Here is a 14,779-nt window from a genome sequence, read left to right on the forward strand (position 1 = left end):
ATTTTATTGAAATCAGCGAGAAGGCGATCTCGTCCAGTGGTCAGATGAGGTGTCTCAGGTGTTTCAGTCGCTGCTAGGATTAGCACCCTTGACTGGAGCTGGTCTCAAGCGCTTTCTTTGCCATCCCTTTACAAATAGGGTCATACCACTCAGGGGCCAGTGCACCACGCACACCACCAAATTATAGATACGACACCACTATGAAGAGGTCATGGACAGATGTTACTTTGTTACAATCAGAGTGTGCATTCCATAGGCCACATTTTAGTGATTTGGGGGTGATGGGAGACATTTTTCTATATTGCTGTCAATCAGGTGAATGTGAGTGTGGCAAGTGTTTAGGGTCTGGATTAAGGGCCTTATTCTGGTTGGTGCGGCCGGACCGTACGCGTACGTTCCGGGGTTTTTTATGATCTGCGCATGCGTACATTCGCTAATGCGCAGGCGCGAACACTCCACAACGCTTACGGACGGGTCTCTACGTGCGAAAAAACCTGTACGCGAGTGTACGGGCATTGGGGGCGGCATAGGGGCGTGTTGAGGGGAGCGGCCGAAATAATGATGGAAAATGGGCGTAAACATGGGCGTACACGGGGGTGTGCACCAAAAATGAGCGGTGCTACTACCGCACGATCGACTAAAGCACCGTTCATTTCGGACACAAAACAGGCGGCCGCCAACCGCCATCTCAGACCACCCCTACAGATACCGCATGCCAGCGTGCGCCTGGGTTTGCTAATTTACGCTGATTACTACTCAAACACATACACCTGAATGTAATAACCAATGCTGCAGTCTATTAAGTCCAAACCATGATTTCACTACCTGCAAGCCACACACAGCACTCAAACACATTGGAAGCTTATCTTTCTATACTTCTCGAGGTTTGTTTAAGGTAAGAATCTTTTTAAGACCTGCTTATATATGCTAAGGTAGGTATTTGTTAAACAGTTATACACATTCACTACGTGCTTTCATAGACTTTACACAGTAGCACACTCAATCTACACAAGTCGACATGTGTCAACATGTTCACTCTAATACAAACATAGGTTTTGTATTTATGATACAATAACATAAACCACATCTAACACCTACAAAGGATGTTTCAGCAATGTTTTAAGCCCATGCCCACTATTTTGCACATTAATTAATTCAATCAATTAATTAATTTTCATAATTATAGTTGAAAGGCAAGATTTGCAGGTCCATATATGTGAAGGGTATGTCAGCGTACACGGACGTACGCTCACTCTCACGAGCGGTGACATAAGCTGAGTTTTCTATTGAAAACAATAGGGACCCGTCCGTGCAAGCTGGCGTACGCTCAGATAGCCGCAAGAAGTCGGTGGGAAGACGGACGAGAGACGTCCGTAAACGGTGGTGTACGCTCAATTGTACGCCAGTTGTCGGAGTGTAAGGGCTGGCCCGTCCGTGTACGTTGGCGTACGCACAATTGTACGCCACCCCCCTTTGACGTTGTTTCTGGCCGTACGTATGCGGCTGAGTTGTGGGTGGACTTAACCCCAACGGCCGCGTACGGATAGCGTACGTTAATAGCGAACGTACGCACGTTTGGCCGCTACGATCAGAATAAGGCCCTAAGTGTAATGGCAACAGCTTATAGAAGTAATAGAGATAAATATATATAGGTTCTTAAATGTTTACTATGATGACCAGTTGTGGATGTTATTATTATTGTACAAAGATGATTACAAAGATCATGGATGAGATTTAATAGGATGAGAGATTCAGAAAGTGAGAGATTTGGAAAGAAATCTCCAGGTTTTTTTAAAACGGCAACCATTTACACTGCAAAACCAGTTTGATTTTGAAGTGTAAATGATTGCCGCTTTAAAAAAACTGGAGATTTCTCACCAAATCTCTCACTTTCTGAAACTCTCATCCTATTAAATCTCACCCCATGGGCCAGATTCTCTAAGCATCAAAAGTGATAAAATGGAGAGTAATAAACAGCCAGCCAATCAGCTCCTACCTGCCATGTCACAGACTGTGTTTGAAAAATGTCAGACAGGAGCTGATTGGCTGGCTGTTTATCACTTTCCATTTTATCATTTTTGAAGCTTAGAGAATCTGGCCCCAAGTGTGTTAATAGGAGTGAGCAGATGATTGCAGTGGCAATGTGAACAGAGTGGAGCTTAGCAGGAGGAGTAAACGTTGTATATGCTTTGGAGAGAATACCATGGAGTGCAATTAAATACAGCAATCTGAGGTACATGGTGTGTTTGAGAAAGAAGATATGTACAGTTTGTGCAAGCATTCAAATTCTTGATTATTGTTGTTGTTTGGAATATTACCGCCCAGGATCGCATTGTAATATATGATCCTATTGCAGGAATGTATCATCCTGCACGCGAAGGGACAGGGCTCCTGTCGCCCCATGTGTACAGGGATTTACATCCAAATGTAGATGAGCCCCAAAGCACAATAAGATCTACTGTACTAGTTGTAGAATAGACACTGATACGTGTCAGGGCTTATTCCTATATTGTGTTTTAACAGTGGTATAAGTGGCCATGAGAAACTATATTCAAAATGCATGTAGCCATAGCATACCTCCCAACTGTACCTCTTTCCGTGGGAATGTCCCATTTTTTGTGGATGTTCCCGCATCCCGCCGGGGGCCACCAGTGTCCCGTGGCAGAAAGGGGGCAGTTTGGAGTCCCCCCAGCCTGGAGAGAATAAACACTGTGCACATGCGAACCGCATCTATTTAGCGCTGCTGAGGGTTGGGAAATGGGGGTGTGGCCTTAGGAAGCATCATCCCGTGAGGCCATGCCACATTTCCATAGGCAATGCCCCCTTTTTGGATGTGCGCACACGGCTCCGCCGCGCGACTGCCCCCGAGTGTCCCGCTTGCCAGATGTTGGGAGGTATGCCATAGAGATCATTGTGCTACATGCAGGGAAATGCCACTAATGATTCCATTTGAATGTAACAGCTGCATAATGTGGGTTAGGAGAAAATCAGGGAGATTGCTAGACTCAGGGTGGGATGTACTAAGTGGAAAATGCTGTAAAACCCCCGTTTTACTGCATTTTCCTATGTATTAAAAGTAAAACCCCACCACCGCGTTACTGCAGTGAAGGGTATCGCCACCTTTTGGTAGCGATACCCTATAGAAGCCTATGGGCTTCTTTTCGCCGCCCGATGCCTCCGCGGCAAACCCGCCGACCCCCATTCTCCCCCTCCCTCTGGCTTACCTTAGTCCAGGTCCTCCTGGACCCGGAAGGTAAGCCCTTCCTCCCCCTAGTAACGCAGCCGGATGTCCTGCCGGCTGCAGGGGGAGGAGGAGGCGCCGGGGACAGCCTGCTTAGCTGTCCCCGGCGTGATTGGAGAGCCAGGCAGGGAGATGACGGAGACCCCCCGCACACCAGAGTACAGGTATCACGGGGGGGTCTCTGTCACCGCACCGCGATGCCAGCCGCATATGTTAGTACATATGCGTTGGCATCGCGGCGGGCACGCGGCAATGGGCGGCGATTTATTTTAATACATCCTGCCCTCAGGGAGTATCCTGCAGAATGCAGACAGGGAGATTCCTACTATTTCAGGGAGTATCCTGCAGAAGGCAGATAGAAGGGTAGGCAACTTCTTCGAACATAGATCAGACTGTTGGTAAAATGCACTGACATTAATTTAACCAATGTATCAGTGTCTGCTGAGAGCAGTGGTACTCCAAATTTGCATAAGTACTGTAGTTAATTTAAAATGAAATGACTCACAGCATGATTACTGCATACTTACCTTTAGTTCAACCATAGCAAACTGAAAGTAAAGAGAGAAAAAATACACAGTGAAGTGCAAAATATAGAAATACAAGCAGTCAAGCATTCAATATATACAGTACAGTAGTATAATATTGTCACAGCAAATATATCTCATATACTGTACTGCTCTAGAATTTAAAATTCCCAAACAAATATGCCCTATATGTTCGAAACCTAACAGTACAACTACAACATGCTATTTACTGTTCACCAGTTACATTTCACATGCAAACGGATGTGGAGCTATATACAGTATACATTTTTGTTACTATTGATACATTTGATAATGTGACGATTTGCAGCTTGTTGCCGATGGTGCTTTTGAATCATTGAAATATATTTGAGATGTTTATGTTTCCACATCCCCCTCCCTTAGATTAGCTGAGGTCTCTCTAGACACAAGGACCTGCTATTTTTGTGATTGTCAAGGCGACAAAGCAGTTGTTAGGTAGTTTTTGTCAGTAGGTTTTTATTTATTGGTTTATACTGTAGATTTTTTGCTAGGCTTTCTATCAGGGAAGTTTTGGGTGTTAACCTTATAAGGGTATATACTGTATAGTCAAGTCATGTGCTTCTGACTCCATCTTGCTATTTGGAAGCCCCTCCAGATAATTTTCTGTTTATATTTTGATTCTATTTTGATTCTATTTAGACGGTTATTAAAAGCCAGATGGGCGGGAAGACGCTACCAGCTAGCGGTCAAATTTGCCATAAGTGGTCATTGTTGGGCACCTTACTTTGGAAAGATGGCGAGTGTGTCCTTCCCCTGTGGGTGAACAATGGTTGTTCCCTTGCGGGATCATCCATACTTTGCCAGTATAAGTAGTGGTGGGTCCTGCACAATGCAGCTTATGTAGTTAGGAGGCGGTTGTGCAGTCCCCTCCTCAGTTTTTGTTGTATTAGGATTAATGACTAGAGCTTTTGGTAGCGCCTTCCTTTTGCCATCTTCCGCAACCACAATATAAAATCAGGTTAGCAATTCAATAAATAGAGTTGTAAGCTATCTTAATTATATGGTAAAGTGTCATCATAATAAAAAAAATGGGTGCCTTATTCAATACAGTAAACATACAATCCTTTTCAGTGACATATCTGTGAGGCATCAGAAGTCTAGCCCATGAACGCCATCACAACAAATACGAGGAAACATCAACTCACCCGAGTGCCTCGATGGCCACCTAGAACGGGCATGGAAACTGCAACTTTGGTGCCATGTTTTATGCATATGCAATCGTAGTGACAATCCGAGACAAACCCAAAAATGGTCACACCTCTGATTTTGCAGACACAACCCATTACCTCCTACAAATGGACTCTTCCTATCAATCACTCTGTGGCTGATTTCTTACTGCGAGCAGCATTGCAAAAGGTACCATGGTGCAATGCATGTACTCTGTGGCCAGGACACATGTGCAGTCTACAGACAATCGCTTAGTGGCGACTACATCTGAATTAGGCCACCGGGCAGAGGAGTAAGCTGGGTGGGGCAATTGACTGTTAACAGCAAACTTTTCTTTGAGCTTTCCTAAAGGACTGAGGGGTAGATGTATGAAGCAGCGATAAGTGAGAAGTGAGCAAGAGAAGAAGTGTCCCAAGGCAACCAATCAGCACGGAAGTAACTTCTAATTTGCATAATATAAAATTATACAGAGCACCTGAGTGGTTGCCATGGGCCACTTCTCCTATGGCTCACTTCAATCTCCTCCCTGGGTCCCCGGCGAGTGTGTGTGACTGGACTCATCTTCAAAACCCAATGAGCTCCAAGTCCCACACCTCCTCATCTCCTCTCCTTCTATTGTGCTGCACTGTTTCATTTCCCCAGCTACTAGTCGTCCTATGATCCATCTGCTGCGCTGTCTGTGGGTGACGTCAAGTAAGGGCTTCCCTTCCAAAGAAAGTTTTAGGGTCTGTCTCTGTACTGCCTGTGTGTGACAAAAAGTGTGGAGCCAGACTTAGGGGCATTGAGGGGAAGGGGTTAGGCCCTGCAACCACACAACCAGGCATTTTCTGGCCAGCTAGAACCCATCATTGGGAGACACCGACCATTGATTCACCAACCTGTGGGGAAAATGCACTTTACACTCATAAGCAATTCAAAGTGTGCCATACTCTTCCGGATTCGCCTGGAAGCTCCCGAAAATCCTGTGACCCTCCTTGTCCCATAGTGGGGTAAGTAAGTATCCTGACATACCTGCAACCCCAGACCCGGCCACATACTACGAGTAAAGCGTGCGGTCCAGTAGGCATCATCCTAGCCACATCAATGGTTATATAAGGCTGGTAATATCTACATTATATAGTGAGGGGCGTAGCTACTTTGACGTGTCATGGCAACCATGCTGACTTCACCCACCTAACACTTTCTGCACTGCCCCCCAACTATAGACCTGTATGCATCCTGGCAGGATGTGGACACTCTGTGGAACGCATGTGCCATAAGGGTTTCATTCATTTTGGCGCATTAGCAGTTGTGACGCATCTTCAGTTACGTGAATATCGGCATTGACTGCGTCTCTGAATCAGGCCTCTTGTGACAGTGTTTCGAAGGACATTACTACTTGTGTCATATCATGGTTAATGTCTCACCTTTCTCTTTGCTGCACGGAGTTGATAGTCCAAAGTTAAAAACCGAAACTTCACTGAAATCATTAAAAGCCAAAAGTCAGCGAAAATATCTTATGTCACCAGGAACATAACCATGTATCCCATCACCGTATGGACAATAGGTACTATCTGCTGCAATTCTTCATTCAAAACACAATAAGGGAGGGATGGAATATTATTTATCTTGAGCACAGTTGTAAGCAGTGGATGATGAATAATGGGAGATCATCTGTAGAGACAACTCCACAAATCTGATTCTATTATATCCTCATGGGATACATAGGGATGGCTAGCGGTAGGAAGGAGGGAATCCGATAGGAGTCAGGTAAGGATCCCTTCCTCCCAGCAGCCTAACTCTAATCGTCTGACACCCCACCCCCAACGCCTCACCCTAACCCACCCCGCAAGTGCTTAAACCTAAACCTTGTACAGCAATGCCTAAACCTACCCCACGCTCCGCCGCCTAACCCTAACATCCCCCTTTTCAGTGCCTAAACCTAGGGATGGCCATCGGTGCGGTTGCCATTGATGGCGATATTGCAATCAGCCATCGATAGTGACATACTATGTGATGGATGACCATCGATAGTTTTACATATCAATGTTTATTAATTTTCTTTGACCGACTGTCCTGTCCAGGGGCGGAGGTATATTCAGTGTTCCTGAAACTTGGTAAAAATTAATCAATAAACATTTTGCCACCCATGGAAGGAAACCATCTGTTCGGCCCCATGGGATAGTATTCTACATCGGCCATAAACCATCAATGATTTTGAATCATCGATGGTCAATGGCCATCCCTACCGAAACCCAAACCCCCCCCCCCCCCCGTTCTCCTGCCGCACACACTAGCACTCCCAGCTTACTTACATTCGGCATCCCGGTGGCTGGGACAACTTCGGCACCAGCATCATAATAGATGTCGGAATTCCGGTGCCAGTCTCCCAGCGGCGGTAGTTTGGATTATGGCATCGGCACCCTGACAACTCATGCATTATATCTTGACAACTCGTGCATTATGTTCTGACAACTCATGGTACAAAGTCCAGTCCTACCTGTATCACCCGGCTTGTATTTAGCTTTATCCGTCTGGACGTGGCACTGATCATATGTTTTTAATATCATTATCTTCTTGCTTTCATTGACATTTATGCTTTTCCCTTGTGCAGATACTTGGAGCAGCCAGACTGACCAATCTCCTTCTGCCAGCACAGGGGCCTGATGAGAAAAGACGTAGTGAGAGATGGTTCGTGTTTGTTTTCTACTCATTGGCCTAGTCAGGGAGAACTGAGAACTTTTCTGTTGTGCTTCCTCACAAGAGTATTAAAAAGGAAATATCTGAACACAACTAGATCTCATATTTTAACTGTCATTTACAGTATCACACTGCTATCTTCACAGATCACACGGTCCCCCTCCCAGATCACATAGTCCCCCTCACAGATCACACTGTCCCCTCACACAACCCACCCTCACAGATCACACTGCCTGCACACAACCTCTCCCTCAGAGATCACACTGCCCCCTCACACAACCCACCCTCACAGATCACACTGCTATCCTCACAGATAACATGGTCCCCCTCACAGATCACACTTCCCCCTCACACAACCCACCCTCACAGATCCCACTGCCTGCACACAACCTCTCCCTCAGAGATCACACTGCCCCCTCACACAACCCACCCTCACAGATCACACTGCCTACACACAATCTCTCCCTCAGCGATCACACTGATCCCTGACATTCTGTAGTCCCACCTTCAAGATCACACTGCCCCCTTGCGCAGCCTTCCATGAGATTACATCTCCTCTCCTGCTGGCATCATACTCATAGGCTAACACTGTATTGGCATGCTTCCTATCTAGTCATCATGACCTCTCCAAATCTCTCGCTCCACAACAGTCTACGGCCCTGCCGATCACCCAGAGCCCGAAGTCAAGGTCCTTCAGGCGAAGCTTACAGCTAGTGATGTTAGTTCAGGCAGCATCTGCGAGCACAGAACTGCACCCTTCAGGCTACTGCTTACCAGATTTTGGCCCAGTTGGCCTCTTTTGTTCAAAAAAGTATTGGTACCTGTAGGTCTAAAGCATGGGTCTTCAAACTGTGGCTCTCCAGTTGTTGTGAAACTACAAATCCCAGCACGCCTTGCCACAGTTTTAACACTCTCTTATAGCAAAACTGTGGCAAGGCATGCTGGAATTTGTAGTTTCACAACATCTGGAGGGCCACAGTTTGAAGACCCATGGTCTAAAGGTATGTTCATATATAAATATGTATGTATGTATGTATATATATATATATATATATATATATATATATATATATATATATATATATATATATATATATATATAGGTGTGGACCAAGAAATATGCCCAGCAGAGAGCCCACTCTCTGGGTCCCTTCCCGCGGTATGTGAAACCAGGAACAGGCCAGCTACGTTTGGGTTTGCAGCAGCTCTGTGTAGTGTCCCGCAGTCACCGCGCCCTTCTCCAATTGGTACACACTATGCTGCCACAACGCAGCATTGCCTCCCTCTCAACGGTAGGCAAAAATAGCGATCTGCAATTTCTGCATATCTGCAAAGCTTGTTGAATTAGCCCAATGCTATTTGACAACATACTGTACACACGTTACCTAGAAATTTAGACTCACCTTGAATGAGAAACATTGGTAAAATTCTGGGGTGGTTATTTTACGCTCAGCGACAACTTGAACTTTTTCATCTTTCTTCAGGTCCACTCTAATATTAATCTCCTCATCCAGATCAAGGAAGGTCACACAGGCCTTCTGCTGGGATTCCTGCACTGATATTGCCGGAACTGTGATCACATAGCGCCTACATAGACACAGGATACAGAAGATCAATGACAATTACTAATGGCTTTAAAAAAATACAATGAAAAGCAGCTAAGTTCAGCAAGAATTTATTTTCCTTGTAGAAATTATACTTTATTATTAATAATGATAAATATTACTATTCTTCTTATCAATATAATTATTAGCAGCAACTATAGCCACAAATAACACATGCCCCTCCTCATGCATTTCCGATGCTATGGATTGCATAAACTAAGCTGTTGCAAGCGGCTTAGCATGTGCAATCTAGGTTGAATTAGGCTCTATGTCCGTAAAATTGTAGAATTATATTGGTGTTAATTGTGACAGTTGGTGACCTCTCCCTATGCACCTTTTGGCTGACCTGAAACACCCTGCTCGGTGGTATGGAAACTGTGATCAGTGGGGTGACTACTGAGGGTGCAGGGGGTGCAGCTGCTATGGGGCCGGAGCTGTCAGTAGGGACTACTGCGGCTTCTGCACCCAATTACACTGCCCTGTATGACTGTGTGCAGCGGCACTCATGGCAGCGGCACTCACGGCAACGGCACTCACGGCAGTGGAATTCCCCCACCCCCCACTTCACTCAACAAGTGTGCAAAATGCAAGACTCTGCTATGGGGCCCGAGCTGTCAGTAGGGACCACTGCTGCTCCTGCACCCAATTACACTGCCCTGCATGACTGTGTGCAGCGACACTCATGGCAGCGGCACTCACGGCAACGGCACTCACGGCAGCGGAATTCCCCCACCCCCCACTTCACTCAACAAGTGTGCAAAATGCAAGACTCTGCTATGGGGCCCGAGCTGTCAGTAGGGACCACTGCTGCTCCTGCACCCAATTACACTGCCCTGCATGACTGTGTGCAGCGACACTCATGGCAGCGTCACTCACGGCAACGGCACTCACGGCAGCGGAATTCCCCCACCCCCCACTTCACTCAACAAGTGTGCAAAATGCAAGACTCTGCTATGGGGCCCGAGCTGTCAGTAGGGACCACTGCTGCTCCTGCACCCAATTACACTGCCCTGCATGACTGTGTGCAGCGACACTCATGGCAGCGGCACTCACGGCAACGGCACTCACGGCAGCGGAATTCCCCCACCCCCCACTTCACTCAACAAGTGTGCAAAATGCAAGACTCTGCTATGGGGCCCGAGCTGTCAGTAGGGACCACTGCTGCTCCTGCACCCAATTACACTGCCCTGTATGACTGTGTGCAGCGGCACTCAAGGCAACGGCACTCACAGCAGCGGAATTCCCCCACCGCCCCCCACTTCACTCAACAAGTGTGCAAAATGCAAGAGTCTCCCTCCAACAAATCAGTAGTAGCCTGAAAATTGAGACTCTCCAGAAGTATTTTATTTCTTTATTCCTGCTTCTTTACTAGATTTCTTCATGCTCTCTGCATGCTCTAGTGCTCATACCCTGCTACTTCCGACAGACAGGAGGGGTCCTGGCCAGAGGAGGCTGCACATGGGCCTCCTTCTCTCTTAAAATGCCAATGGGGGTTAGGGTAGAGGGTTAGGGTTAGTGGGGTATGATGAGAGGATAAGTATAGCTGTGGAGAGTGACACATACTGTACATACCCTCACTACAAGCCGAGTGTCCACATGTTATTTGATTGGCAGCCACTAGCACTGGATTTGCTTATCACTTTGATGCATCAATAATTTGATTTGGTACTGGACCACCGGCACCAACCCATGGTGCCTAGGCACACGATTTGGGAACCAATGGGATAGGTTTTATTACATTAAGGGGTTATTCTGGTTGATTTGCAAGGATGCAAATTTGCAGCCTTGCAAGTCCACCAAACCCAGCCGCTACCCATTCGCAAGGGGCGATTCCCTGCGAATGGATGTTACACAGTAAAATCTATTTGCAGCCTAGTTAGATCCACCCACATCATTCAATGGTCGGCTTACACATGCGTGGATGCCCGGTGATGTAAGCTGGTTCCCCCCCCCCCCCGCACCACCCAGTGTTCTCATGAAAACGTTCATGAAACGCTGGGCATTCCCATATGGAGTTGGCACAGCGCACACCGCCCCACACCCCTCCACGCCCCCCACACGCTTGGATGCATGCACCCTGCGAACACCCTGTTCGCCGTGGCCGCACACACCCGGCATATGCACATGCAACAAAATGACCTTACGCATGCGCATACACCCACCATCGGAGCCCCTGTGAATGTGAACGGACCAGAATAACCCCCTAAATGTACTTTAAATCTTTTATTTTATTTTAAATGCAAACTCCTTTCTTTGTTATGTTATTTGGGTACCAGCAGCTATTAAAATCCAAGGGTTAATTATTCATTTATTTATTTACAGTCATTTTTCTATACACGGTGCAATGTAGTTTCTATTAAATCCCGAAGGAATCGTGATCGGATTGCACAGAGGCGTGTACTCATTCGGGTTGGACTTTATAGTACAGATCTGCACTATACAGTGTTGCCTGCACAGTCTTTTATTTCTATTTGATTTCGATGTTGCGGGGCTTCACATTGTGATAGAAATAAAATACGTTCAATTCCCCTACGATTTTGATTCGATTTTGTTTACATAAGCAAAATCGAATCGAAAAATCCTAGGGTGTACATTGTGTACACCCTATAAGTCAGAACAGAAAAGTAACAGTATACATGTCTACAATAGTTACAGGCAGGGCTATTTTTCAGCAGGCCCTTATTCTCGTTCACTCTTTCTGAAAAAAAAAATATTTCTTAGATGGGCAAAACCATGTGCACTGCAGGTGAGGCAGGTGTAAAACCCCACCCAAATCTAATTCTCTCTGCACAAGTAACACCTGCCTCACCTGCAGTGCACATGGTTTTGTCCATCTAAGAAATATTTTGTCAGAAAGAGTGAACTAGAATAAGGGCCTCAGTTCCTGCTGGAGCCTGCTGAAAAATAGCCCTGGTTACAGGACTACACATATACCTATATTTACAGTATGCGATTATATTCACCAAGAACATATATAGAACCCAATGAGGACAATTTACTAAATTCACTCACGGTTTGGCTTCCACAGTCCCAGAGATGTGCAGGAGGATCAGCCCCACACAGAAGGCGCAGGACACCATTGTGCAAGATGAGTGACCAGCTAGTGATTGTGTCCTCTATATGTCTCTGCCTGGTTATGTTATATTTTAGTTACACACCCACTTCCATAGTACCCTTCAGTAAAGCAATCACCGTGAAACAAATATTTGTTAATCAATCACTGTTCATCAGCTCAAGGCTGTTGGAAGTCCAGGGGTTTGTGAATTGATAAGTAACTCATTTTGTTGCAAATTCACAAAAAAATTTAGAATATGTTGAAAATATGTCAATGGCCAGCAGGAGGTTTTCTTTTATTTTAGAGACGAAGAAGAAAACATGCTCCCAACAGCGACTCTGCTAGACCACGCCCCTTTGAGTTAGGCCATACCATGTTTCAGGCAGACCCACCTCCGGCGCGCTAGGGGTAATACAGAGAGCATATAGATATCACCACACTAATGGAGTGACAGAGCAGATGCAGGTGTATGCTTATGTATAGGAACACTACAGTATAAAAACAGGATATCTACTATGTCATTAATTGCACATTACAACTTACCAAACATAAAAAACTATCTGAGTTTAAGGCTTGAGAAAAAAAAAAATTGTATCTCTCTCAATGGTACTCTACTCTCCTTTCCCCCTCATAGTGAATTGAATCTTCAGGAATAAACCCGATGGGAGTGAGATCTTGGTGTCTATTTTTTAACACCCCTGAGGTTCCTGGACTCTATATCTATGTTGTAAGTAGGGATGGGCGTGTTCGGATATTGGAGATCCGAATGCTACCGGACTATCTGAGTCGAGATCCACAATATGTTGTTTTTTGCACAAAAAGTTGCACCGAGGTAGCTGGATGACTATGCTAAGCGACCAAAGTGGGTGGCACAAACACCTGGCCCATCTAGGAGTGGCACTGCAGTGGCAGACAGGATGGCAGTTTCAAAAACTGTGCCAAAAAATTCTAATGCAAAGAAAATAGGTGCACATAATGCAAAGAAAATAGGTGCAAGATGGAATTGTCCTTGGGTCCTCCCGCCCACACTTATGTTGTATTATAAGGACATGCACAGTTTATCAACCAATCACTTCTGAAACAGGGTCTGCCACAACTGAAATAATTGGTTCGTTTAGACCCCCACAAAAAAAAAAGGTGCAAGATGAAATTGTCCTACATAAACAGGACATGTACAGTTTAATAAACCATTTCAGTGACAGGTTCTACCATACAGTAACTGTGGCAGAAATAATTGGTTTGTTTGGGCTCTGTCTGCTGTATAAGCCCAGGGGTGCTGCTAAGTCTGACATATAAGCCCAGGGGTGCTGCTAAGTCTGACATATAAGCCCAGGTGTGCTTTGTATTGAAGCAAATGGAGGACAAACAATAAAAGATAAGGAAAGCCACACAAGTGGGTGGCACAAACACCTGGCACATCTAGCAGTGGCACTGCAATGACAGAAAAGATGGCAGTTTTAATAACTAGGCCTGTGCGGTAAACATGACAAGAGAAGGAGCGTGGATCGTGCACGGAGTGCCCGGAAACCTTATGCAGCGGTACCAGTGGACTTTAATGTCAGTGCCAGGGCCGTCTTAACAATCTAGTGGGCCCCTGGGCAAAATAATTTTTAGCCCTCTCCTCCTCAAAACCACCCTCCACCCACCTATTTGCAGCAGCAGCGGAGGGCTGGGAGCTTGGAGTAGCGATCTGGGCAGCGTGTGGCGGGATCCGGGCAGCAGCTGTCAGCGGCATCTGTCCAGGCAGAGTCAGCGGCGACTCATCGGTGGCGGCGGTGATCCAGGCAGCGGGGGGGCTGGGAGCTTGATGTAGTGGTGTGTGGTGGGGATCTGGGCAGCAGCTGTCAGCGTTGTCCATCCAGGCAGCTCGCTCAGAACTTGATGCAGCGCTATTGCCGCCAGGCGGGAAGCGCTGCAGATTTTGAAAAGACTGGCCGGACACTGATTGGCTGAGCATCCAGCCAATCAATGTCTGGCCAGACTTTTCAAAATCAGCAGGGCAGTGCCGTCTTCCCCATTGGGGTGGGCCCCTACAATCCTTGGGCCCCTGGGCAACTGCCCATTAAGCCTAATGGGAAAGACAACCCTGGTCAATGCCACTGGACAGGACTTATGCAGCAGTATCACTGGACTGGACTTATGCAGCAGTAGCACTGGACTTTAACGGCAATACCAATATACTTTAACGGCAGTACCACTTGACTAGACTTATGCAACATAATCACTGGACTGGACTTACAGTATGCAGCAGCACTTTCACTGGATTGGACTTTAAGCACTATCACTGGGTTGGACTTTAAGCACTATTACTGGACTATAAGCACCATCACTGGACTGGACTTGTCACGGCGGGACAGCAGGTGGGTGGGCGGGCAGACGCTGCCTCTCCACTCTCAGTGACTAGTTTGAAGATGGCGCCCGGCTGCCTGCCCTTTTAATGGGTCTGGATCTCGTCAGATCCTGCCGTCGG

The 14,779-nt window shown here is 46.4% G+C and overlaps 1 protein-coding gene across 1 annotated transcript in view; it reads right to left on the minus strand.

The window, feature by feature from the left end:
- The window catches only part of LOC146009766 (alpha-2-macroglobulin-like protein 1), a 119,823-nt gene extending 107,336 nt beyond the window's left edge, over positions 1-12,487 (minus strand). Inside the window, exons 1-6 of the mRNA XM_083150226.1 lie at positions 12,267-12,487; positions 9,054-9,237; positions 7,451-7,613; positions 6,378-6,430; positions 3,769-3,789; positions 147-198 (exon numbers count right to left, since the gene is read on the minus strand). Coding sequence (XP_083006352.1) covers positions 147-198; positions 3,769-3,789; positions 6,378-6,430; positions 7,451-7,613; positions 9,054-9,237; positions 12,267-12,334 — 541 coding nt within the window. The 5' untranslated portion in view covers positions 12,335-12,487. The remainder of the gene's footprint in view (positions 1-146; positions 199-3,768; positions 3,790-6,377; positions 6,431-7,450; positions 7,614-9,053; positions 9,238-12,266) is intronic.
- Positions 12,488-14,779: the final 2,292 nt, after the last annotated feature.

This window comes from Crinia signifera, chromosome 6 (genome assembly GCF_055691185.1).
Source record: "Crinia signifera chromosome 6, ASM5569118v1, whole genome shotgun sequence".
NCBI classification, from domain to species: domain Eukaryota; kingdom Metazoa; phylum Chordata; class Amphibia; order Anura; family Myobatrachidae; genus Crinia; species Crinia signifera.